Here is a 27,103-nt window from a genome sequence, read left to right as displayed (position 1 = left end):
TATTAAAAATATAAAGTAGAAGTCCTTGTAGGGGCTTATCCCAAAAAAACTGATTGGAACACATTACTAAAGTAATGGGAAGAACCTGAATAGGAGCAGGAGGAACATTAAGTACCATTTAGTTTGTCTCATCTGCTAGATAAGTGGAACAACCTCCCAACAGAAGTGGTTGAGGCTAATACAGTGATATGATTTAAACATGAACAGGATAGGTATATGGCATTTACACCCTTGCTGTATCTAATATGAGACAGAGGACTGAAAATGGGCAGACGAAATGGATTGAATGGTTCTTATCTGGCATCAAATTCAAGTTTCTATGTCAAGTCTGCCTAACTGAAAACCTGACCCTGCTCATTTCTGTTGTGAGACATTTACATCGGAGCAATCAGTAAAGGCAAAACTGTTCATGAATGTAAATGAGGGATAGGTCATAATATTTAGGATGATGATGTAGCACATGGTTGTTGTGATGGCATAGGGTTTGAAGAAGCTTTCTGTGGAATCTCCTTGCTTCCCTGGCCAGAGAATATTGTGAGATGATTCAAATATTTATTTCACAGGCTTCTTTCAATGCTAGATTTTTCACTAACAAATTGTTGTTTACTGCAAGAGACTTGTTTCCATCGTAAGCTTCTCCATTGACTATCACTTCCATCCTCACAGTGGCCAGTTATGGCCAGTATTGATCTTTAAAGGTATGTTATTGGTCATTTGGGGGGTAATATTGATATATAGTATTCTCATCACAATTGCTATTTAGAAACCATTTCCAGCTCTGTTTCATGTGGATCTCTCATTTGCCCAAAATCTAATATTTCACACAAATTATACAGTCTTCATTTCCACCATCAAAGTACAGCATTAACCCTGCAAAGCCTGAAGGTGCATTTCCCTTTTCTAGACATAAGTATTTTCTACTAGGGGGGCTATAAATGATATGGACAAGATCTCCAGTATTTGACATGCAATACTGGGATGGCTAAGGATGATGGGAGTTATTGCCTGCAACTGGAGCTGCATTTGCTAGCAGCAGTTACCAAATTAATAAAAACAACTCTAAATCTCCCCAGCTTAAAAAGGGTGTGCCTTACAACTCACCTATAGCATTATATACATAACATTATGTCCTTAGCCTATTCATGTAATAACCTTGCAGAAAACTATCTGTTACACTGTATAAATGCCACCCCCTATCCCTAACTGCTTTGCACATTATTTCCTCCAAGGTAGATTAAGAATCATCAAACCCCTCCCCAGCTACAAAGTATTCACACAAACTTTCCTGTACAGTTCTAAACTTTTTTTTTTTTTTTTTTACTGCCTGCACTTTTCCCAGTTAAGTATTATTATGAAAGATAAATCAATGTCCAAACTGCCAGGATAGTTCTCTACTGCTGGAGATAGCCAGAAAAAACACAGGACTATGTCCAACCTCACCCCTGCTGGATCTCCTCCTTACTAATGTTTAACCATTTGGACTGGAGCACTTTAACAGCCTGACCTGGATAATCACAAGACTGTCTTAAACTTATTTGGTCTTCTTCTTCTTCCCTGTTCTTCTTTGCCTTGCCTCAGGAGACTTAACAGCACTAAGCATCCCACTCAAGATGAAGGTAAGTCATTTCACTTTGTCATCTCACTAGTTAATTAGCAGAGCTCATCCTGTATCAGTAGGGGATGCTGTCCTTGGAATTATTTGGAAATTAGCACATTTAAATAATAATATTTTTAGTTTTAAAGGGTTAGTGTACAGGATTATTCTTCAGATCTGGGGAGTATGTTCTCTGCTGTAATTGAGACATCTGGAAAAGTTTTTTTTTAATGTTCTTTTGCTTTTTTCTTTTCTTATTTTTCATTATATGTATTTGTTTTCTAGACATGGGTGAAGTGGCTTATTGGTTTGCTGGTGCTTGCAATTGTCATTGTAGCCATTGCTGTCCCTGTAGCTCTGTTGACAAATAAAGGTAAGGCTAGCAGGTGACCAGTCTCCAGATGAATGTATATATTTTAGTTTAAACATGTGTCTATGTAAGCATTGGTATGAAAAACACACAGTATCTCTAAATGAAACACATATGTAAAAGTATAAATCGTATGCACATAGTGTGTGTGCATGTATGAGTGTATATGTATATATGTATGTGATCCAACTTGATGTTCTGGATTTCCTATAGAAGGAGTCCAATTGTGCTCAGTAACTCAAGAATTAGGCAAAGGGACAAGCTGTTAGCTCCTTTCGCTTAATTTTAGCATTTGAAGCTACTATTGTTAATATTGTTTGTTATCTATTTTGTTTCTGTTGTTTTATGTTTATGTGCTGACGTAACTGGTGGACTTTATTGCACAGCCCTATATCCTATAATAAACGTATAGTACTGATACTGTACATTGTTGTGTCAAATTGCTCATCAGAATTCGGGTGCATGTAAAAAGGGCGCGCCATCCCTTTAATCGCAGGTGTGTCAGAGATAGATTAAATTGTATAATGACAATTTTTTTTTATATTTTTGTTAACTATTACCAAGTATTATTGAGCTTTACTTGTAGGATGAATAAGAAGCATTCTAGATCTACTTAAGCTTTCTCTTGTACTGATTCCCATCTGATTGTTGTAGTTTGACCAGAGTCCATCCTACACTATTTGTATAACTTTGTGAGTTTATTACTTTTTAAATTGCTTTATATATTCATTTTTTTATCTCTAAGGGATGAATGGTTTGTGCTTCAAGATAAGCTGGATTTTTTGAATCATATTAAAAGGGAATTTTTGTGTCTAAATGTTTGGTATAAATAACTTTGGATACATTTTATTTGCTTATTTTTCTAAGGACGACACTGATCTGATTACCGAACATCTGTGTAGTATGTTACTCTAATGATATACAAATAACACTCAAAGTAATGCTTGGAACAAGATGTTCCAAACTTTGAGGGCCAGAGTAGAACCTGACCACTTTATGGAGATAGTGATTTTTAATCCAGCTGTGGTCACAATGTAATGACTGGTTTGAAAAATCACACTTGAATAACATTGTTTTGGGAATTTTTGCCATTGAAATATTTAATTTCCTTGTGTTTACCCTATTTCACTAGTATGTGCTCTTGACTAATAAAAAATGCAAGAGGTCCCTTGAACCTGGCTGCCACCAGCCTTGTTGGCTTCAGCTACATCCAAAGATGTGGTAGCTAATACCTCATTCTGGCGCTAAGAATATTGTTTTTGGAAAAAAAAAATTTTTTAATATTTATATAAAATATTTTTTTAAAAAATATTTCTTCATGACTTGCCATTTCAACAGTTACATGACAACACAATTCCACCTACACACATCTTTTTTTTCTAACCTTTGATGGCAAGCAAGACTTCTGACAAGGACAGGAATAAGTCTAAGCAATGATAATTTCTCTACACTCCATGATTCTCTCTTGTGGTCCATCACATTTATGTTGTGTTTGAACTACAATTAGTTACAAATCGTTTCACCCAAGCACCTGAAAAATAGTACCGTGAGAGTATGTGTATTAGATATGTGGCTCCTTGTGACGTCTTCATGGAAGGGTTTACAGTCTTCAACCTTGAAATGACCTAAAAATGTTGAAGCTCCAGACAGTTTCAGTATGCACTACTATCCAGCACATCCATTAAAATAGATTGTATGGAAAACCCATACAAGGATCTCACTTATACATGTTACCTGACGTCCAGGCTAATATAGATACTTGGTTAGGACAATTGTCATTTACAGCTTTCCCATTGCAATTTTATAGATGAGGAAACTGAAAATGCACCGTCCCCTGGATGTGATATTTTCCGAGCGACAAAAATAATTGATAACATGACTTATCTTTTCCTGTTAAGTCATTTATTTCCTTTTTAATGGGAACCTTTCTTTTCCCAGGATGCAAACCGATTTCTATTGCTCTGCATTCCTGATGATTAGAAACTGACAGCTTATATAAACAGGCCATGGATAAGCATCCTCGTGTCGTCATGCGTCATACTTCACGTGTTGACAGTTTTTAAGTACTACAAATCTGTTGGAAGATTGTTATTTCTGTCTTGTCCAAGGGGGTCAGCATTCTCTCCATTTTTCCAGCTCAGGTCTCATCATATCGTATTCTAAGGCAAATCTAAGACATTTGTCTTTCTACGTTCCAGCTTTTCACTGTTTCTAATTTATTTGATATTCGCAATAGATTTCCGACCACAGTTTGAGTATTCCAGCAAATCACGCCTAAAAAAGCTAATGTGTTGGGGAATTGTTATTCTACTTAATGGGAATAATTATGAGAATAATTATAGGAATAATTATAAATGATATTATTACCCAGAGTAGTGTTGTTAAGTTTATAGTTTGGTGCAAGTATGTTTTTTTTAGTAAAAAATGCTGAAATTCTAAATACAGATTTTGTGGAAACATTAATATTTATTTAATCATCCAGGTCTTAGATCCTGGGGACCAACTAAATCTAACATTGCTATCTATCTATCTATCTATCTATCTATCTATCTATCTATCTATCTATCTATCTAACGCTATCTATCTATCTATCTATCTATCTATCTATCTATCTATCTATCTATCTAACGCTATCTATCTATCTATCTATCTATCTATCTATCTATCTATCTATCTATCTAACTCTATCTATCTATCTATCTATCTATATCTATCTACTAAAAAAGAACTGAGCAAAGATTAACTATAGTCCCAGATTTTATCTCGAGCCAGCATTTTATCTTGTGTGAAGTCCAACATAACACTCAAGGAATGCCAGATTGCCAGCAAGTGTGAGTTCATCCAAGACCAATACATAAAAATCAGAATGTCTATGAAATCAACCAAGTGGCAAAAACAAATTCATAAAATACAATTTCTGTGCCAGCTAAAACTTTCGTAATCATTCAAAGGTTTAAGTGGTTTAATACTTTTTTAGAGAATGCTTTTTAGGAATATTAAAACAAGGGTACAGTTTGAGTTTAGAGGATGTGAGATTGAGTAGTAAAATATGAAGATCTTTTTTGTAGAGTGGATGGCCATTTATAGGCATAGAATGCACAATATTTGTTAGGCACAAATGAAATGATATATTTTGGCTTTTTTTTCTCAACATGCACCCTATCAGGGACTTTGTACCAATACGCTCCAAAATTCTGTTTATTTTAAAATGTGGATATTGTTTTAGGTAGAAGGTCCAGTTAATGCATTCATGTTTTGGGAGAAAGTTGTAGAATTATCGATTATTGCCTTAAGGTCTGTGCTTACAGACAGTATAGACATCCTTTATAGGCGCTATCAAGAGATCAAGCCCAGACTGTCCATCTGACACACCGACAGGGCGACACACTCACCTGATCTGCCACTCCAACAGCAGATCAGATGCTGCAGTGTGCGTCCACGGACTGGATATGCCTGTCCACACTCTACATGAGCACAAAAATGTAGCGTTTAGCCACGTATATCCAGCCATCGGCCACACTTATGTCATCAGGTGGCCACTGCCCTTAAAGTGCCAGGACTACCTCATCATCGCCAGTCCAGCCCTGCAATAGATGAAAAAGAGAGGGGATCTCCATTCCCTGATGTTTTGCCAGGTAAGCTAAGTAAGAGCAGCTGGTGTATTGGCAGTTTAAGACCCATAAAAAGAAAGATGGAATCCCGAGGTAGAGTGGGAACAACAGCTTCTTACAGACTAACGCCAGTTTGCTTCAGTAATAACCCTAGACAGTCTGCTTATCAAAAGACAACAGGTGAAAGAATCTGTAAAGGTTTGATATCATGTAAGTGTGTAATTCCTCAATGTACTCATTTCTAAATATTGCCTTTACCAAACTGACTCGTTCAAGCCTAGTACAGAATAAGAAGCTGGGTATAGCTTATAGGGACAAGAGAAGTCCCAGCAATCAGGATATTAGACGGACCCAGTAGCGTCCAGTAGCATGAGTATTAGGAGAGACTAGATAGCTAGGCATCTAAAACAGACCAATGGCTGTAGCATATCAAAAGAATCATAAGGCTGAAATGCAGTCCTTAATGCTTATAGCAGTATGGTGTGAATGGACATGCCTCAATATTCTAGAGGACAAATGACCCTGATATTTTTGACATTTTTATTGCTCATTACACTTGACAAAACGTAATTCTGCAATCTGGCAAGTGATAAAGATGACAATGGATGGGAACAAAAGAGTATACATACCTCTTAACAATCCCAGTGCAAATACTTCCTCTTGGAAATAATACACCCATATAATTATAAAATGAAAATGATTAATTACTGACTTGGGTTTGTATGTAAAGGGAACTTTCTCTGACTCTCAACCCTGAAAGACTGGTTTTACTCAATACTCTTTAAACGTATCGAAAATCATGCCTTCCCTAACCAGAGGGAACAGATGGTTATTACAGTATTACCAATGTTCTATCTTGTGAAATATTGTTTTTATAATATATCTAATCAACTTTATCGATTCAGTATCCTGATGCACTGAAAGATCATATTTAATTCATAAATATATAGTATGTGCATTTTTACTCTTCTAGAGTAACAATAAAATCGGGGTGCTATCTGTCTTACATGTATGTATGTGTAGATACATAAAATGACTGGGGTATCATTCTGGTGCTTAGCACACCTAATTATACAGAGGAATGTTCATCAGTCTCAAACACCATGAGTTCAGATCATAAGCAAGTTCCCTTTATTAGATCATCTGTCATAATGTAGATAAGCAAAACCATGTAAAGGTTTTATTTGGATGTTAAAGTAGAGATAAGAGTGACACCATTCACAGGTTAATTACAAGTTATGCCTAGGTAGAATGCATTTCTAGAAAAGCATAGTAACTCTAGACTGACTTTTTAGTGGGTGCCATGAGAAATAAGCATCTATGATTGAAGAAGAACTCTTCTGGATCCATTCATTCTTCACACAGTTTTGTTCAAAATCGCACCCACATTTCAGCACAAAATTCGAATTTTTTTAACAATAGCATTTAAGAACCATTCGACCCATCTATTTATTCCGGATATAATGTGCTGTATTTGAAAGGCGTTCTTCTGAGGCCAAGTGACAGTAATCTGGTCTTGAGTACATCTAGAGTTACTAGTGAGTTCTTCTTGTTTATGGTTTCCCATTTTGCACATCTGGCTATGGCATGCTTTATATAAATATTGCCCGAGACCCAACACCTTTAACTTTTATTGAGATGGTGATTACTTTAGTAATCACCATCTCAATAAAATATAAATCAAGACTAGGCCAAATCTTCACTTGAAGGACAAGCTCTTGGTCATCTAAAAATAAGCTTTAACACCTACAGCCAGGACTTAGTTACATTGAAGTAACTAGTTCTAATAAACACAATGTCTTTATTTTATATTAAGGGGTTTGTATAAGGGTTTCAGATTATCATACCTAAAAAAAATATTTATATAATACATTTCTTCAATCACATATGCAATAGTAAAACTCCTGACCGTTTTGAATGTTACATGAAACCCTAAACATGATATACATTTACCTAACAGTTTATACTATGGATCTCCAGTGTATATTTGAGTTATACATTTGTCTTGGTCTATTCTACAGTATGTTTTTAAATTTCCCATCTGGTTGTCATGGCAGGATTTAAGTGTTTCTCTTACCAAATCTAATCAAGGAATACATTTATCCTTAAGTACTTGACACTCTGTATACTCTCCTGATATTTCCCCTTGTAATCTAGAATTAAAGCGTATTTAGAGAACTTCTTAAGGCAGACCTTGATCTTGGCTAAACTAAAATGTTCCAGTAGCTGTTGAACAGCAACAGTTTAAATATTTTTATTCTATATTTTTTAATTTAAAATGTAAAATGACAAAATGTTAAAACATGTTGGATTTTAAAGAGAATGCACACAACAGTACACACTAACAGCAGAATTATTGCCTTTAGGCTTACATGGAAGAGCCTTTTATTCCTACAATCGTAAAACCCATTGTGAGACAGACATAAAATAAGCAATAGATAGGAGGGCATATGTTTGGTTCTAATCCTATAATGAAGAGATGGTACTGCCTTGTGATATCTTTATACTATCTTGCTAGGTCTTAGTGGACAAATGCTGAAAAACAGTATGGCTAACTTTTTTCTAACCTTAAGGAACTGCCTACATTTTTATGGAGAACAATCCGTTCAGAGATGGAATAAAGCTTATAATAAAAAGAAAAGTTAACATCATTTAGAATATTGAGTAATAGACATGTGCACAGGGACAAGTTTCCTGTTTTTTTTTCACAGGACAAATTTAGTATCCAGACCTATTAACCCAGATTAAATTTGAAATGTTTTTTTTTTTTTTTTTTTCTCCCGGCCATGAAATAATGCATACACAACTTAGAAACGAATAAACACATTTAAGAGCTTTTCCTTCCATTTTGCATTTGATTGTTTGGCATCCATTCTCGTTTTAGGCATTCGTATGAATGCACCAATTTGTCAAAATTCCTTAAATGTGCCAACCTGTATGCTCGAGTCTACTGAGTAGGTAACATTTCTTAAATTATTTAGCATAGCAATTTTTTAGTGTAAATGATCTAAAGGCTGTCTTGCAGAGATCCATTTCAACATTGTGTGTTTAAAAAAAAGATAATATCTAAACAAAAAAAGAGAAAAGTTTGTGGCAGTTATTTCTGCATTTTTCATCTATGACATCTAATAATGTTTATAACAGAACATCTCAAGGCTGGATCTAGGCCAAATGTATTCCTAGATAAACATTATTTGTCAAGCAATTATCCCATCATTCACTCCAGCTTTACATGAAACGAGTGTCAAGGGGTAAGGTGCACTGAGTGTAGATCACAGTCATACAATCATTCTTATCTTACACCAGTAAAAATAACACTGAGCTGCAGCTGGCGAATCTGTGATCCCTGCACTGGCAGTGTACCCACCAATACCCCTGATTAACTTGTGAGTAGCAGAGGCAATATGTACAGACATATAATGTTATTATTATTATTATTATTATTATTATTCACCAGAGCAGAGAGTAAGGGGAACTTACTCTCATAGCATGTTTTCCTTTTTTACACTAGTATCACAGTTTTCAATGTATTTAAAATATTTTTTAACTTTTTAATCATTTCTACACTTATCTGGCTTTTGTTTTTGTCCAGTAAGTATTTCTTTTTCATTTTCGCAGACAAAGAACCAACAGATATACGTAAAACATTTACGTTGGAAGATTATTTTGGTGATAAATACCGATACAAATCGTTTGGCTTAGAATGGATTTCAGGTAAGGTTTTTGCTTTGTTTTACCCAGATTTTTTTTTTTTTTAATATTACAGGATGCCTCTCCTCTTTATCAAAATATATTTACATATTGTATTTGTTTTCTACAGCCATTGGCTAAATTTAAATGGTCTCAAACATCTAATAATTAAAAAAAATATAGGGGGAAATTAGACTTGGTCGCCGGCGGAAAGTTCTTGTTCGTTTTCAGGCAGGAACATTTCTTACTTAGTATTCTTAGTAATCATCCAGTTGCCATGGAAACAAGAAATAAATGTGTAGAAGAACTTCAATTGAGAATTTGAGACCAATAGATGGAAGAAAGAGGGTCACATTTAACTTAGAGTTTTAGCTACTGTGAGAAATGGCAGAATGAGATTCACCGAGTCTCACACAGAAGAATCTGACTTTGTAAAATGCTCAGATGCAGCACAGCAGTGTCACATAAAGAAGTCACAGGGAAATGAACGGATCCCCGGCCTGCTCTGCTCTTATATAGGCTGCCTTCATTACAAGTGTGACAGCTGTGAGCTGATTGGACACATGAAGATCAGCTCACTCATTGTCCCTCCTCTTAGTGTAGGAAATATGGCGAGATTCTCCTCTTCCTTCGAATGAACGAAGATTTTCGTATTGCACACATTCGTTTTTGGTTTTGTTCGTCCAATGTTGCATTAATTTTTTATTTATTTGTCTGAAAACGAATGCGCAAGTCTAGCGGAAATGGAAAAATTATAAAAAAATGTAAAGCTTACATATGTTTATGGATGGGATATGGTACTCCCCTTTCCTTCCACCTTTCCCTCACCTACTTTATGGAAATTGCAGTGGAGTTTTGTGTAATATTATAACAGTGATCTTCTGTCTTTTTCTAGATAATGAGTATCTGTTTCGGACAAAAGAAAATAACCTGCACATATTTAACGTTGATACCCAAGAAACAAGCGAAATCCTCTCAAACACTACAATAGTATGTTAAATATTTGTAATATTCCTAATTTGTATACTGGGAGTATATTGAATTAAATTAAATACTGAAACAAATTATTTTATTTATACTATATTTGTTTTTACAGAATAACAATGGATCATTCTACTTACTATCTCCAGATAGGAAATATGCGCTACTTCAGTATAATTATGAAAAGGTAATAAAACATATATTTATTCCTCAATATTTGACATAGTGTGTAATATTTAAGCTACATAGTTGGCGAACTAGGCTGAAGAGGCCAACCAAATATCTCATACGTAGTGACTCGCCTTTACCCAAAAAACCTTACCTTCAGCAGATCCCTCAAAGCAGAGAAAGAATTGTGTGATCGGTGTCTACCACTCAGACAATGAATAGAAGATAAATCTTTATATAGAATGTATTTTTATAGCAAGCCTATTAACACTTGTTAGTAAGCACACAATGAGATGGCGAATACTAGTTGGAGCTAGGATTAGTTACCATTAGACTGGAAAACACTAGTAGTATTCTAAAAAAAATAATGTATAATAAAAATGTTATGCTTTTTAAATAATAACTGTGTTTTACAGGTATGGAGACATTCATACACAGCATCTTACCACATATATAACATTGTAGAAAGGTACGTTTTTTTCCCACGTCTTCTGATCATTTTTACGTTAAATAAAATGGCAAGGATGCATTAACATGTTATACCTTTATTGTGAGGGGGATGCTGTCGGGGGGGGCAAGAGACCCCTGGGCTGCCACCGATTACCTGTTTTGCAATTTCATCGGGGTGTTAAGAGAAGCAGGGGCTTTAAGTATCTAGTGGCAAAAGTGCAAAACTGCAATTCTCTTGAAATTAATTCCCCATTAGTTACTCTTTTCCATATATGTAAACCCCTTAATAAAGTTATCCACCCTCCCCTGTAAGCGCAACTTATAGGGTCGTAAGTATATGTGCTATTACCACACTGAAAAAACTGTTCTAGAGAATTCATATGGGAATTAGTATTCTGTTTTGTATACGTAAAATACCTGCGCGAAGAGTATCGATTAACATCTAAACTAGAATAAAAGAAAATACAATAAAAATACCATGGCAATAAAACATAATTGAACCCTTTAGAATTATCAGCACATATGTATAAGTTTGTCCTAAAATATATGATCCTCGTCATCAATCTGTTTTAACTAATAACACACAAAAAAATGTATTGTTCTTGTCCATATTGAATACATCATTTAAACATTCAAAGTGTAAGTTGTAAAAAGTTGTAAAAAGTATGTGAACCCCTTCATCTCACTTCAACAAAAGCTAATTAGAGTCAGGAGATATTCACAAGACGCATCACAACCACGCTTCACAAAAAAACAAATCTCAGAAAACCTACAATTAAGAACTGTTGATTTGCATAAAGCAAACATATTTATCATTTCACAGTTAGACATATTGTTTAGAAATGGAGACAATTTTGTATTGTGGCTCCTCTACCTAGAAGTGGGCTCTCAACCCAGATGATTCCAAGGGTACAGGGTAGAATGCTCAATGAGGTGAAAAAGAAGCCTTGAGTAACTGCTAAAGGATAAAATAAATCATTTAAACTGGTTAACACCTCAGTTCATGAATCTACCATACGGAAAATGTTTTTTGGACTGATGAAACGAAGGTTGAGTTGTTTGGGAAGAATATGTAGCACAATGTATGGTATTAAAAAGGGCACTGCATACCAACATGCAAACATCATCCCAACGGTGAAGGGAACTTCATGATTTGGGACTGCTGTGCTGCTTTGGAGCCTGAACAGCTTCCCATCATTGAGGGGGACAACGAAAACCCAAGTTTATCAAGGTATCATACAGGATAACCTCAAGACGGCTGCCCGCAAGCTGAAGCTCAGTTGAAATTGGGTGATGCAGCAGGACAATGACCCTAAACAGCGACGTAGATCTACTTCAAAATGCCTTAAAAGAAAATCTTTTTGGAATTGCTCGGAAGGTTACCCATTATGGATGCTGTGGAATGACCTCAAGAGAGCCGTTCACACCAGACGTCATACGAATATGACTGAGCTTAAGCAGCTCTGTAAGAAATAATGGCCTAAAACTTGTCCTGAACGTTGTGCAGGGCAAAAGGTTACTGCTGCCAAAGGAGGCTTGTCCAGTTACTAAATCCAATGGTTCACTTACTTTTTCCACCAGCACTGTGAATGTTCAATTAGTGTGTTCAACAAAGACATGAAATATAATCTGTTTGTATGTTATTAGCTTAAGCACATTTTGTTTGTCTATGTGTACTTGTGACTTGGCTGTAGATCAGTTCTTATTTTATGAAAAGCAGAAAACTAGGTAATTCCAAAGGGTTCGTTTATGTTTTTCTTGCTACTGTAGCTACTGTTTGTAAACCCTGGAAATCCTGCTCAAGAATAAATTCAATGTTTTAGATTAGAGAGACATAGTTGGAATCTTATAGCGTTTAAGCCCAAAGACTAAATTTCGGAATTCTAAGAGACTTTGCTATTGAAGATGTGTCATTTGAGTCACATGCGCTTCACTAGCTGTTGTTGGAAAAAAGAAATATGAGGAAAAACAGATGATGCAAGAAGGATCAATCTGCTTCTAATTTGGAAATAGTCACAAGGTATATCTTACCACTGTTATCAATTATGTGTATCAGGAAGGAGAAATTTACAACCAGAGTAGTGTGAGGAACCACAATTAATACTGCAGAGCAAACATATGTCACCGTCTTATGACCAGCTTGTATACATGGCTCAGAAAATAGACCATTGGTAGCCCACTTTGTACATAGAACTACATGTTTAGTAAACACTTGGCAGCCACTTTATGTAGCTGGAAATTTCACTGCTACACTGTCCGAAACTTAAAACTATATGTAGACCTTTGAGGAGAACCAGTTGACCCTCTAGTCTGGCCATTTAAACAGTCAAATTGTCTTATATTCAAACATTTTTGTACCAAAACCCAGTTCCACCAGCATATCCAGATCTAAACTATATCCTGTCTTTCATAATTACTAAACTGTGTTTGAGGGGACAGTGATCAGTACATATTTTTAATCAAAATGGGCAGGGTGTGGTGATCGATTCATAATAAGGCAGAAGGGAGTTAACATAAAAGTGTTGGATAAAACTGGGAGGAACATTGGAGGATCATGAACTGATCCAAGTAGGAAGTGGGTGAGTAACCAGAACGCTCATGTGTTCTAAAGCAAATATTATGTCCTCATATGACTTGGTGTTTAGTGGGATGGGAGCAAAACCTGCAGAATCAGTAGGCAAAATATAACGTGATATATTAACTAAGGACATTAATAACATGGCTGTGATTCATAGTATTACATCATTTACAGGTGTCCTTTATCCATTGGATTGCTTCATAAACTGCATATACTTTTTGTTCTGTGCCACAGAATTCCTTGTGCATGATGGATTAATTCTGCCTAAGAATTTTTTTGAATTTGAAATTTGTGATTGGATTATAAATTACAATTCTATGTTTCTTCCTTGCATATGCAAATAAAAAAAAACTATCCATATGTAATCAACGTGATAAATGGAAAAGTGCATTGGAAAATATAGCTGGAAAATAACCACTAATGTGCTACTTACTGCCTCTAGTGAGACGTTCCCTACAATACGTCTTTGCGTTTTTTATGACCACATTTTTCCATAAAACTTACGATATGATGAGTGTTATAGACAGCAATAAACTGTTAAATGATTGGTTATTACATACTACTTATAAACTGGAGTACTTCAAAAAATATCTCTTTTTAAATAAGTTTGTTGGTGCATAATTTCTATTGTTCCGATTCACTCTGCATTTTAAGGTTATTTTAATAGCAGATCATATTGTTTTGTGTTGTTATTGTTTTAAATCTATGATTATATTTTTTTTCTTTTTAGTAAGTTTGTAACAATGCAGCTTCCTGACAAAGTTCAATACATAACCTGGTCTCCTGTTGGCCATAAACTGGTAAGATAATCCAACTGTACACAGTTAAAGTACTAGTTTATATACTAATGCATCAATATATGACATATCGCTCAGTGATTATTTCCGCATGCAGGAAATCTTATGTTTAATCTAAACAGGCAAACATATGTAAGTCTTTATGACACAATAGAAAGACATGCAATAATGGCAAAAGATTATATAGACACTAGATAATAGGTTCCTGTACCAAAAATAAAAAAAGCAGGTATTGCAGCAATAGCTATTCTGGAGTATTCCCACCATATGTGGATCCTGGGGAGACATCCGAAGCCGTGTCCAACACCAACATCCCAAGTACTTTTTTGTTGGATTTATTTTAATTAATTGTCTTTAATTATGAAAGCACTATTCCAAGGAGTGGCTGTTTTTTGTCTGATAATGAAATGGTAGATACTTTTTTTTTAGTCAACACAGATTTTATACTACTATAAATTATTAAATAAATACATTTTTAATTATTTTCTTGCTTTATTTATTTTAATGGACAGAAATTCTGTTTTTTTTTTTTTTAATTATTATTATTATTATTATTATACTTTTAGGCATTTGTCCAGGGAAATAACATTTATGTGAAAGAAGCTCCAGAGGAGCCAGCTGTGGGCATTACCTCGGATGGAGCACTAAATAAAATTTTAAATGGAATACCAGATTGGGTGTATGAAGGTAAAGCTAAAAATAACCCTTGATAATAATCTTTTTTTTTTTTTGTAAAAAGTTCATCTTTTATTAGAAGTCATAGGACGCAATATACATGGGGATTATAGACTCCTGGAACGTAAAATATTTGGGGGCCACTGGAACGTACACTTAATTCATGTTCATCCAGCAAAGATGGCAGGTACATTATAGTGGGTCATCAGCTTGGCTTCACAGCCTATTACTTAGCAAGAGGGTAGAGGAAGACCCCTGACAGGGTTTCCCCTTATAGGAGTGTTCCACAGTATCCTTCATGCACTAAGATCTGATGCTTGCTGAGGAGCACAGTTGTACCTCTAGCTAAATTGAAAGGATAGTCACTGATATGCCTCAAGAACAAGCTTGTCAACCTGGCTTGACCCCTAAGGAGAAAAAAGCTCCTTTCTTATCTATATCCCCAACACCTTTCCCGGCAGAAGACTCCCAGGGCTAATCCTTCATGTTCACGTTACTCGTGAAAATATATCATATAGCTTTTGGTAATGACATCTATGAATGCTCAGTGTACAGAGGTAAAGCAAAACAACAACCAGTGTATGTTTTAAAATGACATGGTCTATAAAACTCCAAAAACATCTATTTCTGGCAAAAACATAACTTTGTATATATATATATTTGTTTTTCTCCTTTTTTACATAATCTTTTTTTTGTTGAAAATGCAATAAATTGAGGTTTATTCTTAGCAGATAATTTTAATTGATAGCAGCCCTTTATTTCTACTGCTTTATATTTAAAGTCTTCAGAATTCCTGCTGACTGCATTTCTTCCCTTTTCTTTTTCATTATCAGAGGAAATGTTTTCAAGCAATTATGCTTTGTGGTGGTCACCGAATGCTAAATATTTGTCATATGTTCAATTTAATGATACCGAAGTGCCAATAATAGAATACACATTTTATGGGGAGGAATCAGAGCAGTATCCACAGACCATTCACATTCCATATCCTAAGGTATGTGAACAATACATACTTTTATGGTATAATATGATGTCTGTTTCAGATTATGGAGAAAAGGATTTCCTAACATTGCACTTTATTATAAGTTCCATCTTAGCATCCTACTCCATGGAACACTGAGATAGATTTGAGTTAAGACATACCAAAAAATATCAGAACAACTCAACTGAGAACAAGGGCACTAAAAACCCTAAACATATATTTCAGCCTTTGGGGGGCTTCATCAGTGGGGACTAGTTGGTATTAGGGGTGAGACTAGGGTTAGTGGTCCCATTCCCTCCCTCTTATACACTTACATATATACTCTTTCTCCCCCTCTCTTCCCCTGACCCACACACACATCCTAACACCAAAGACTAAGAAACACACACCCATGCTAACACCATACATCAGCGTACACTTACGCACTCTAACACCATACATTGACTTACATACCCTAACATCATAGGCTCACACATGCTAACACCACATGCTAATACACACACACATTTACACAAGCACCATATTCTTACATATACACATACTATCCAACACGATACACGCAAACAATTCTATACATATGCAAATTAACAATAACCGAAAACATAACAATAAAGTGCCAATAATTTACTTTGCCAAACTCCTTAATAGGGGTATACCCAGATACCCCTACAGCCCCAGGTTCTGAGCCACAGACCAGCTCAAAACCTACAAAACATAACAAGCAACACCTTTCGTTAACTTTTACCACGAAAACCCCCATTCAAACTCTCCAAACTTGCCTCTCCACCCCACCGCTGTGACAAAATGGGACCCCCCCCCCAAACCATAAACAGGGAGGGACAACAACAGGTCTGGAAAACTGATTATAAAATGAGATCACAAAATGGCTACCACCCATTTATCTAACCCAGCCCCTAACCTGGCAAGCCAATAAGATTAAAACAAACCCCCCTAGGCCCACCTCCTAGCACTGTCAGGGCCCCTTCCACTAAGCTGCGCTTGTTCCAGAGGCTTCATTCTTGTAAGATGCATGTAATAATAATGTGTTTCACTCCTAGGCTGGAACTAAAAACCCTACTGTGAAAGTGTTTACTGTGAATACCGAGCCTCTCGTAAATATTTCTCACACGGAAATTGTTGCACCAGACGAAATAAAAAATGTGTAAGGAATTTTCTAACTATCATTTTATATTTACCTGTAGTGAGTAAACCTAGTATAATAAAACCAATGACACCAATATATTTCCTTACTAGCAACTCTGATACTTTTAACTTAGAATCATAAGAATTTCGACAAGGTTTCTAGTCAAGTGTTCTTCAATAGACTAGCAGGAACCACCTCAGGTACTGATTCACCTCCACACAGGGGTAATAATCCTGTTCATTTCTGGGACAGGTTTGTTGGGATAGGTCTGGGTCTTTGGAGCTAACCTGATCTTGGGGTTAAATTGAGATCATAGTGATAAATATTAATCTTAAATCCTGACTACCTTACCCTGTCCAGGCCAAATCACCAGGACTACTCACAGAAAGATCTCTGTGCCACATGTCCTTGGTGCTGAACACTAGGATATAATACTGCATTCCAGTGTTCTACTAAAAAGTAAACACAACGTAAGGAGAAGACACCACAGAGGCTGTATCAGCTAGATATAGACCTCAATAATGCAAATTAACTGGTTACAAGAGATTCAGAGATCACCCCAACCTGACCATTTATCTAGAGGTCCACAATGGAACCAGATTGCCCCTTAAATTACAGGACAGAATACACCAGTGCCTATCCAGTGCCTTATCTGATTTGACCAGTTGATGTACCCTACTCTTCTGCACTTCTGGAATCAATGGTTTGGAAGAGCTCATGCCACTCATAGTACACATTGTGACACATATCTTGTTAGCTTTTTTGTGGAGAGTACCATTTTCCACATTTCAGGTGTGAGTTAAACGTTTTTTAATCATTATAGGAATATAGACTATAAGTACATTTTATCTAACAAATATTTCTGGGGTGATTTATGATGATTTAAAAAAAAATTAAAATTAGCTATGTGCATGCCATGGTGCAAAATGAATGAGAATATGTATGGGAAGCAAACTAGAACAAGTGTGCAATTTGCTATGGTGTTAGAAATCTGGGCATGGTGTGCCCTCTAGTGTTTTAAAGAGTTACTACAACCCATATTCTAAAAACAGCATTGATTGATATGTGGAAAGTGTAGTGAGCGCGCCGAGTTTTGGGATTTAAGTTAAATACAGCATAAATTACATGTTTTCAATCAGACCGTTTCCTCCAATTTGTACAGTAAATGTTTTTTTCTTTTATCCCAGGGATCATTACATAAGCAGTTTGGCTTGGGTAACAGACCAAAGAATTGTAATTCAGTGGCTTAGAAGGATCCAAAATGTTTCATTACTCAGTCTATGTGACGTTAATGAAGGGACACATAGTTGGACATGCCTACAGGTATGTATTCTTTTTATGGGTGTTTTGTTTATATCAAACTATTTATTTTATGCACAAATCGATGAATGTGTATGTTTTTGCACTGTGGATAATCTATATTGTAGAATGACAGATATACTTAAACGCTATTCCGTAATTCTCCTTTCTACATTATACAGCCAGTCCGTGAAGAAAGTATCACTGGATGGATTGGAGATGTAAGTCCTTGAATTACTTATATTGAAAGTAAATGTTATACATATATATATATATATATATATATATATATGTACATTATTGCAGTGGTGTGTTAAAATATACCCATTAATTAGATGCATCTTACTATGTCTTGTATAAGTGGCAAGAATAATACATTTTGAGTATGTTCTATAAGTGTTCTTTTAATTTTAGTTTCAACCAAGCAATCCAGTCTTCACATCAGACCACAATGCCTATTATAAGATTGTCAGCAATGCAGATGGCTACAAGCATATTCATTTCTTTAATGGAACTCAGGTAAGGAGTCTTTGCAGCTTCATAAAGTGCATTTTGTAAGGTAAGCCATAACTCATACAGGTATTAAGCTCACAGTCAAAGCAACTGTGCTCTGTAGTTTTGATACCATTGTGGCCCCTGATATGCACCTCTGCAGAATGTATTAGCTTGAGCAGAGATGTATTTATGGAGCCCCTTCCACATCATCCATCATTACTACTGAATGATGTGTTATGATGTCACAGCCAAGCGCTCTGCTTTAAGAACTTGCCATAGGGGTACACTGTGTTGTGGGGGCTTTATCAGTAAATGAATTGGTTAGGGATCAGAGACTTCCCTCGTTACTGCCCCCTGAGTAGCAGTGCATGGGGGAGCCTGACCACCCAGTATGAACGCTGAATGTGAACATCACGTTTTCTATGGATCATAAGTCATAGCATGTGGCTTTATATATTAGTAGATCCTGCACGTGAGAAGACACCCGTACTCCATCATCCTAAAACTGGATGCACTTGTGTCTTTGCTGGTACAAGTTTGGAGATCTCTGATCCCTCTAATATCACCAGGGAGGAGAGGGCAGGGGCAGGAGGCATCTTTTTTTTCTTTTGCAGAAGGTTGGTTGTGTTGGAAGGTTTGACGGTGCTCTAGGTTTGTAATGTCTAGGGTGACACTAATACAGTAGCTATGGGACACAGCCGTGGCAAATAAGATCATAAAAGTTACCAGTCAATCACCCTAATATGTTTTTTCTTCCACTAAACACCATTTACTAATAATCCACATTTATCACTTATTTCTGCAGAATCCAGTTCCGATAACCACAGGAAATTTTGAAGTTACCACCATCACCACATTAACCAGCAACTATCTGTGAGTTCAAAGCACTTTAAAAATGTATTACATGGAACACATTTTACTTAATATTTGTGTTGTGTGATTTAGGGTAAATATGTTTGTGTTCTTTGAGATTAGATACATGAGCTGATTTTTCTCAATGCCCCTAATGATCAGTAGTAATGTTCCCTTTTGTAGGGGGTACACAAACATGTATAGTGTGTTCTGAGATCAACAATTTAATTAGAATATGGACTTTCATGCTTTTGTACAGAGTCTGAAATTCATGTTTGTCTTGTTTTTTTGTTATTGACATTGGGATACAAATTTTATATCTACTAACTTTACATTGCTTGGTTTGGTTTCCCAAAACCCATCAACACATGTGTGCAACAGATACAAAGTTTATTCAGATTTATAAATGTCTCAATACACATATAACTTTCACCCAAAATGTACTTTTTTCCAATAATATTTCCAATGATATGTTGTGATAAAAGTAAATAGAAAATGTGTTCAAATGTAACAGTATTTTCCTTCCATGTTATGATAGGTACTATATTAGTAATGAAGGATTCCCAGGAAGAAGACAACTTTACAAGTAAGATTTTTACTGCCATGAACCTCGATATTAACCGTACAGTCTGTACATATTAATGAATACTAGCTAATTGTCTACATTATATAAACCGTGCATTAAAACTTTTACTTTACTTTTTTAATAAACCGTATTAAAAAGTAAAGTAAAAAAATATTTTGTTAATATTGGAAAATTGAAAGACTTAATTTGTATTATTTTTTCATTTATTGAAGTAAATGTTGCCTCTTCTACTAATGACAGACTGACCACTAGGCAGAAAGATATTGTTTTTTTGGTCTGATTTAACGCCTTTTCCATACGCGAAGATTCTTGGTAGCTTTGTGGGATTGACCCGGAGGCAACATGTTTGACAAATAAGTCCTGGGTCACTGGATTAAGGTCTAGGGCTCTGGCAAAGGATGTAGCCTTCCATGAGAACTTACCAGGACTGGATCCTGGAACTCTCCATCTCCTGTTCTCTATAGGAGGCGGAAGGCCCCTATGTAATAATTTCATCAAGAAACAGAAATGAGAACGGGAACTCTGAAAATGAGTCTTCCCAGATAATGTAGAAACAGTTACCATCTTTCTCATAATGACGTTATTAATATCAAGAGCCAGAAGTCGGTGCCTACATGTCTCATGAAAAAACATCTTTCTTAGGATAAAACTGGGTTCTACTGACAATAAACCGGAATGCGTCACCTGCCAACTACGTCCAGAGAGGTGCCAACGATATTCTGCATACTTTAGCCACAATTCCGTGTATTACTCATTGACCTGCAGTGGTAAGTCTCAACCTATGGAGCCCGGGGCTCAGTAACTTGCCTTGCCAGTAGAAGGAGCCTCAAAAAGCCCACAAATGTAAATTTCTGATATTAATCAAAAAGAATAAGGTGAAAGAGCAGAAATAGCGCGTATCATTATTTTATGTTTTCAGATAAAATAAAAAGAGTGTAGTCACGTTTGGTAAAAAAACTAACTGTCCTTATAAAATAGCTTAGAGGATCTATCATGCTATTCTTTCCATTGAAACTTTTCATATGCTTGTTTAGTTCCTAAGACAATAACTTAGCAGTGTCACATGACACATTTCCCACCAAAATTATGAATGAGTCAAAATTATATGGTGTGCTCTTACAACGTTTAAATCAACAGAGTAGGTTGAACAGCACCTTTAAGTGAGCAACATTAGATAAACCAAGGAATCAAATATGTATCCTGGCATCGTTTCAAAGAAAAATACTATAGTGGTTTAACATCTTTATCCTTAGATCTAGGAACCCATCAGAAAATAGTTATATTTTATATGGAATAGTCTTTAGGGAAAGTTCTAATATTTTATTTAATGGAGCCTATTTTTGTTCCTAAGTTAACAAAATGGGAAATAATTTGTTATCTGATTTCAACCCTGTTATATGCATATGTTTTTGCTAACAGGTCCAGGAATACCCATTTATACTTTGCACAACGGCAGCGATGACAAAGGTAACTTCAAACCTCTAAAGTTTTGTGCATATGTTCACAATGGAATCATCAGTAGTCTTCATGCCTCTTTTGTTCTTGTGGTTTCCTACTGCATTATGATGAGTAACAGGAGGTGTTTCATGTACTCCTTCAGTGGGTCCAAATGATGGTCAAAAACCTGTGAGATATATTTTACATTCTCATGGATATGACTTACTATGGCCATTACATTATCACAGGCCAATCAAATAAATAGTCCATCAAATAGACAATATTCTGTTTAGCCATTAATACCTAATTTCTTTCTACGTACTTCCATTTTAAGCCATACAGATTCTAGAAGACAACCAGGTCTTACAGCTCCTGTTGGATGATGTTCAGATGCCTACAAAAGAAAATCATACTTTTGCGCTGCATGGTTTCGGTAAGTCTACTCTTGGCCTAACAATATGTTTACTGTGCACTTGAGACAATGAAATGTCTGTTGAACAATAACAAAAAGCGACTGCAGAGATAGAAGGCTTACTGATGATCACAAAAGGATCCTCTTAATGTTATTGTTTTTAGGGAAATATGTTGAACAAAACACTAACACATGCTCCACTTCACCACTTTGCCAACCGACTTCTGACATGAAACATTAAAAGCAATTAGCCTTATTCGCAATCATTCCTTGACATGCCTGTCTTTCTGCCTTTGGTTTTAGATTTGTGGTATCAGATGATCTTACCACCACATTTTGATAAATCCAAGAAGTACCCATTGCTGATTGATGTGTAAGTGATACAGAATTCTGAACTAGAGATTTTAGTCATTATAAACCTCATACCCCTTTAAATTGCCTGGATATTATTAATCTGAATACCATTCAATATGTATTCTTTTTCTTATTAGACTCATATAATATAACATTTCCATATAGAAAATAATGTATTAATATATTATCACATATTGTGTATGTAATTTCAGATATGCAGGACCATGCAGTCAGAAGGTAGATCAGTATTTTCGACTGAACTGGGCGACATATCTTGCCAGCACGGAAAAAATCATCGTGGCCAGTTTTGATGGCCGAGGGAGTGGATACCAAGGGGATAAAATTATGCATCAATTAAATCACAGGCTGGGGACGGTAGAAGTTGAAGATCAAATTGCTGCAGTCAGGTGAGAGGAAAAATTTGAGTAATTTTCTGAATTGTTACGTACTCCTGCTTCAAACATTAAGTCAAATTAAAAGTTAAAAAAGCCAGTTTGCCAATTAAAGGGTTTTGAGGACAGCTGGTAGCCCACAAACATTAGTCTTTATATGACAGATATTTATTTTACTAAAAGTAAAATTCAAGTAGATTTCAGAAGCTGGACGATTTATTCTTGGCATAGAAGGACTGGAGCCATTTTATTAGCCAAAAGTCATCTTTTCTTCAATAATTTAACCTGCAATGGGTTAACGTTGACTAGCTTAGGTAGGATCAATATAAAGTGTGCATGAAAATGTTACAATGTAATCATGTTGAATAGTTAGTAACAGATCTATGCATCATTATTTTAGGCACTTTATAAGTCTTGGCTTTATCGATGAAAAAAGAGTTGCAATTTGGGGATGGGTGAGTATATTTCTATAGATCCTCTGTGCGTAAAGCTATCTAGCAAACAAAATATTACGGCGTACATTCCTCAGCCTCACATCTAAGTTACTTTTTGTATTTCTTTTCAGTCCTATGGGGGGTACGTAACCTCCATGGTGCTCGGCAGCGGTAGTGGGCTGTTTAAATGTGGAATTGCTGTTGCTCCAGTATCAAGCTGGGAGTATTATGGTATGAAAGCTTATTTTTGTAAAAATCTAATAGAATAAAAATCTATTCCAACAATAATTCATAAATAGGCACCTAACAGGGAATGTTAGACGGTATGTAATAATAGTAATTGAAGAAAGTTTTAATGGCCTGGATAGAGCCATTAGAATATTAAACCTTACTCTACACTTTATTTTTTCATATGTCTAATTATAATTAGAAAAAGAATGTACTTAAGAACCGGTGTAAAATTTTAACAAACTCCTTCCCAGAACTAAATTCTATTGTCTATCCTATCCAAACCAGACTCTATTTATACAGAGAGATATATGGGTCTTCCAACACAAGAAGATAACCTTAAAAACTACGAGGTAAGAAAATGGATCTGCTTCTACCTTAATATGTAAAAAACAAATGTATCTAATTCTTGCTTAAAATTTTTTAAATAATGAAGTGTTTTAAATAATTTTAAATGTTTTAAATAATGAAGTTTGTAGCCTATGGAAGGAACATGACCCAAAATAATAAACCATAAACATTTTGAATAAACTCTAAAGTTTTCTTTTCTTTTTTTTTAACCCCTTAAGGACAATGGGCGGTCCCTAAACCCATTGGAAACAATGCATTTTGAGCCCGTACATGTACGGGCTTTGTCATTAAGGGGTTAAATTCCACTTTGCAGTTTGTAAGTAGCCAAACTGGCCTCAAGGTGGTGGAGTCACCTTCAGACTGTTTGAATTTAGTTATTTCAACCAACACCCCAGGGACACAGATCACTCACAGAGGACACTTAAGCATTATACAGTCATACGTTCTATAGGAGGATCACATGGCTGTCAAAATATTATATCGCTTTATTCCATACAGGTTTTCCAGGGCATTTTATAATCTCAATGAGTGACTCCAACACAGTTTTTTTTTTATTGATGTCCGTTAAAGGAATGTAGAATGTCTCTACCTTTCAATTTAAGGTTCTGTTCAAAGCAACTATATTCTGCATTTACAGAACTACCCAAAACACTCAAAACATAACCCATTATGATTATGATGGAAACCTCTGAAGCTCATCCATGAACATTTTGTATTCTAAAAAGTTTAAAGGTCAATTTGTACTTTGATTTTAAATCATTTTTTTTTCCTTTGCAGAGCTCAACTGTGATGTCCAGAGCAAAGAACTTTAAGGATGTCGACTACATGCTTATACACGGCACGGCAGATGGTGAGCATCAGATAAGTAGCCGGGCGCTATCGGTGACACGTTTCTGATATCCAAAGTGACAAAACACAAGCCCCCGAGGTCAAATGTTAGATAAAATGACCGATATCAAATTGCTTATTGACCTCAAATTTGTGTACTGATAAAAATATGATCTTACGTAATTGTTTTCAATCTGGATGAGAGACGGTCAACTGATAAACGTAAATATGTTTGTTTAGCTAAATAATATTTTTAAATAGATGATATCTGAAAAGTCATTATATCACATATATTATATACACATGATATAATAAATTGGCTTGTTCATATTAGATGGCAAGGGATGTCATGTTTACGCTCAGTAGAGAAGCCCTCTGTGGACAAATCATTTCCGTGGAAAGAAGCCTCAATGAGTGGAGGATCCCCTGAACATTTTTTTTGCCCTTTTGTCTTTAGATAATGTCCATTTCCAACAAGCAGCTCAGATCTCAAAAGCTCTAGTGGATGCACAGGTGGACTTTGAAACAATGGTAAGGTTTTCTTTTTTAATCTGCATAACCATAGTACTTAATAACTAATGTGCATGAACATGAAGACATTTCTTTAGATATGCTGAAATCAGCAGATTCACCAACTGACAAAATAAAAATGTTGACTAACGGACAGGGTTAACTGTTACCAGTAAATAGGACCTAAGTATCAAGCTTGTCCTTGAACAGTTCTTTACATATTAGAGGTTTATTGCTAATTTTATTGATTATTTCATAATTAATAAATCAATAATTAACATTTTATAAGCCTTATTAACAATATCAATCAAGTAAATGGTTAGTATTTGTGCGTCACTCTCCAATGGGTTCTTGATTCCATATATTTTTGAGTTGAATACCTCAGATGCCAGAGACCCTGGCTGAGGATTTTGACTCATTGCGGGTGCTAATAAGTTTGATGGAACCCAAGCTGTAAAATTCTCCAGAATGTATAGGTCCAATTTGGTAGCCAATGTGTTTTGTCATTAGTCGATATACCTTTGTATTTCTGTAAATTGTATGTTTTGTTGAGGTTGTTGTTGTTGTTTATCTTTTTTTCAGTGGTACACAGATAAAGATCATGGAATTGGAGGTCTTGCAAATCGCCATATATACACCCACATGAGCCATTTTCTGAAGCAATGTTTTAATCTACAGTAGAAGGACAGTAGAAGGATATGGACCATCCTCTATGAATTAGCAATCCATGTTTTAAAGAAACACAGGAAACAATTATCATCACAACAAGAAGATCCAACTATCCAGACTGTACCCTGTGCACATTTTTGGTAGTTAGTTGCACAAGAACACGTGAACAGACTTTCAGCTGGTAACAGTCTAGCATGACGGGTGGAACCAAGGGGTTGGAATAATCCTGAAGACTTGATCCTCTTGATGTCATATTATGCGTAATTGCCTTAATCATTAAAACAATCTTTTTAATTTTAGTAATTTGTTACCTCATACCATGGAACTGTTTGAGCTTGGCCCCAAGACTCATCACTGATTGCTGGGGCTTTGGGTAGCCTTCTCTAGGTGTGATGAGTGGTGCTTGCTCTCCATTATGTCTACTGGGGGCTAGTTCTGCCTCCCTCTCGTACAAACCTCTACCCGAGGGGAGGGGAGGTTTATTTTTTATTCAATGAAAAATATTTTCGGTTGTTTTACTTAGTACAAGTAAAAACTGGCACATGAAATAATAACGTCTAAATATCCATAATTATTTTTATAAAGGATTATACCCTTGTATACTACTTTCTATTTATCAACAAATGTTTACATATTTTCTGAAGCCTGATTTGGTTGCTAATTTAAACGAAGCAATTAAAATTTAAATTTCTTGTTTCTGATTTTATTTTTATTTTTCTGGCGCTTTCCTTTACTTATTGACATTGCTTATTGACACGAACCACATAACTATTCGGAGTATTTAGAATACCAAATAGATTATTTGTAGAGTTTTTTTTGCAATTTTTTCCTAATTTTTATGTTTATTATATGAGGTTACCCAAGCAGAAACCATTTTTTTACTAGCATACATACACTGAGAATTTATTAATGAAGACATCCACAATTTTGACTACAGGTCATGGTTGATGCAATGCGTCACATTATTTGAGGACACAAAACACAGTTATAGTAAATCTTTATTTTCACATGACAATAGTGTGAAAAGACAGTCTATGCAAAAACAAACAACACAAACACATCCATAATAACATCTAAAACTGTATGATCTTGGCCACAAATATGAAACAAAAAATCCAAATCCAAAATAATAAGTGAATTGCGAGCTTGTTTGTGTTTTTTTTTTTTCCTTCGGTTTGTTGGAATGAATTAAAAAATGTTGGGATGAACTAAAAAT

At 35.5% G+C, this 27,103-nt stretch overlaps 1 protein-coding gene across 2 annotated transcripts; it reads left to right on the top strand.

The window, feature by feature from the left end:
* The first annotated feature begins 19 nt into the window (after positions 1 to 19).
* LOC128501522 (dipeptidyl peptidase 4-like) lies at positions 20 to 26,588 on the top strand. 2 transcript variants are annotated; one of them, XM_053471032.1, is made up of 27 exons: positions 20 to 116; positions 1,579 to 1,616; positions 1,880 to 1,967; positions 9,194 to 9,289; positions 10,161 to 10,255; positions 10,362 to 10,433; positions 10,831 to 10,883; positions 14,173 to 14,242; positions 14,806 to 14,926; positions 15,748 to 15,908; positions 16,955 to 17,058; positions 18,228 to 18,363; positions 18,522 to 18,560; positions 18,754 to 18,858; positions 19,640 to 19,707; positions 20,225 to 20,272; positions 20,915 to 21,039; positions 21,692 to 21,739; positions 22,044 to 22,142; positions 22,425 to 22,494; positions 22,688 to 22,882; positions 23,268 to 23,322; positions 23,433 to 23,532; positions 23,818 to 23,882; positions 24,658 to 24,730; positions 25,166 to 25,239; positions 25,801 to 26,588. In XM_053471032.1, exons 2-27 carry the CDS (start codon positions 1,611 to 1,613, stop codon positions 25,897 to 25,899), a joined length of 2,265 nt encoding a protein of 754 aa, XP_053327007.1. In that variant the 5' UTR covers positions 20 to 116; positions 1,579 to 1,610; the 3' UTR covers positions 25,900 to 26,588. The 2 variants fall into 2 exon arrangements, with proteins under 2 accessions (XP_053327007.1, XP_053327006.1); XM_053471031.1 differs by lacking the exon at positions 20 to 116 and having other exon boundaries at positions 1,417 to 1,616.
* Positions 26,589 to 27,103: the final 515 nt, after the last annotated feature.

The sequence above is a fragment of the Spea bombifrons genome, chromosome 7 (genome assembly GCF_027358695.1).
Source record: "Spea bombifrons isolate aSpeBom1 chromosome 7, aSpeBom1.2.pri, whole genome shotgun sequence".
NCBI lineage: Eukaryota > Metazoa > Chordata > Amphibia > Anura > Pelobatidae > Spea > Spea bombifrons.
This window is presented reverse-complemented; position numbering and strand designations above follow the sequence as displayed.

Excerpts from the sequence above, each read along its gene's own strand:
- LOC128501522 (XM_053471032.1), top strand. Across the intron at positions 14,243-14,805 it reads CTCCTGTTGGCCATAAACTG|GCATTTGTCCAGGGAAATAA; the intron begins GTAAGATAATCC and ends TTATACTTTTAG. Across the intron at positions 15,909-16,954 it reads TTCACATTCCATATCCTAAG|GCTGGAACTAAAAACCCTAC; the intron begins GTATGTGAACAA and ends TTTCACTCCTAG.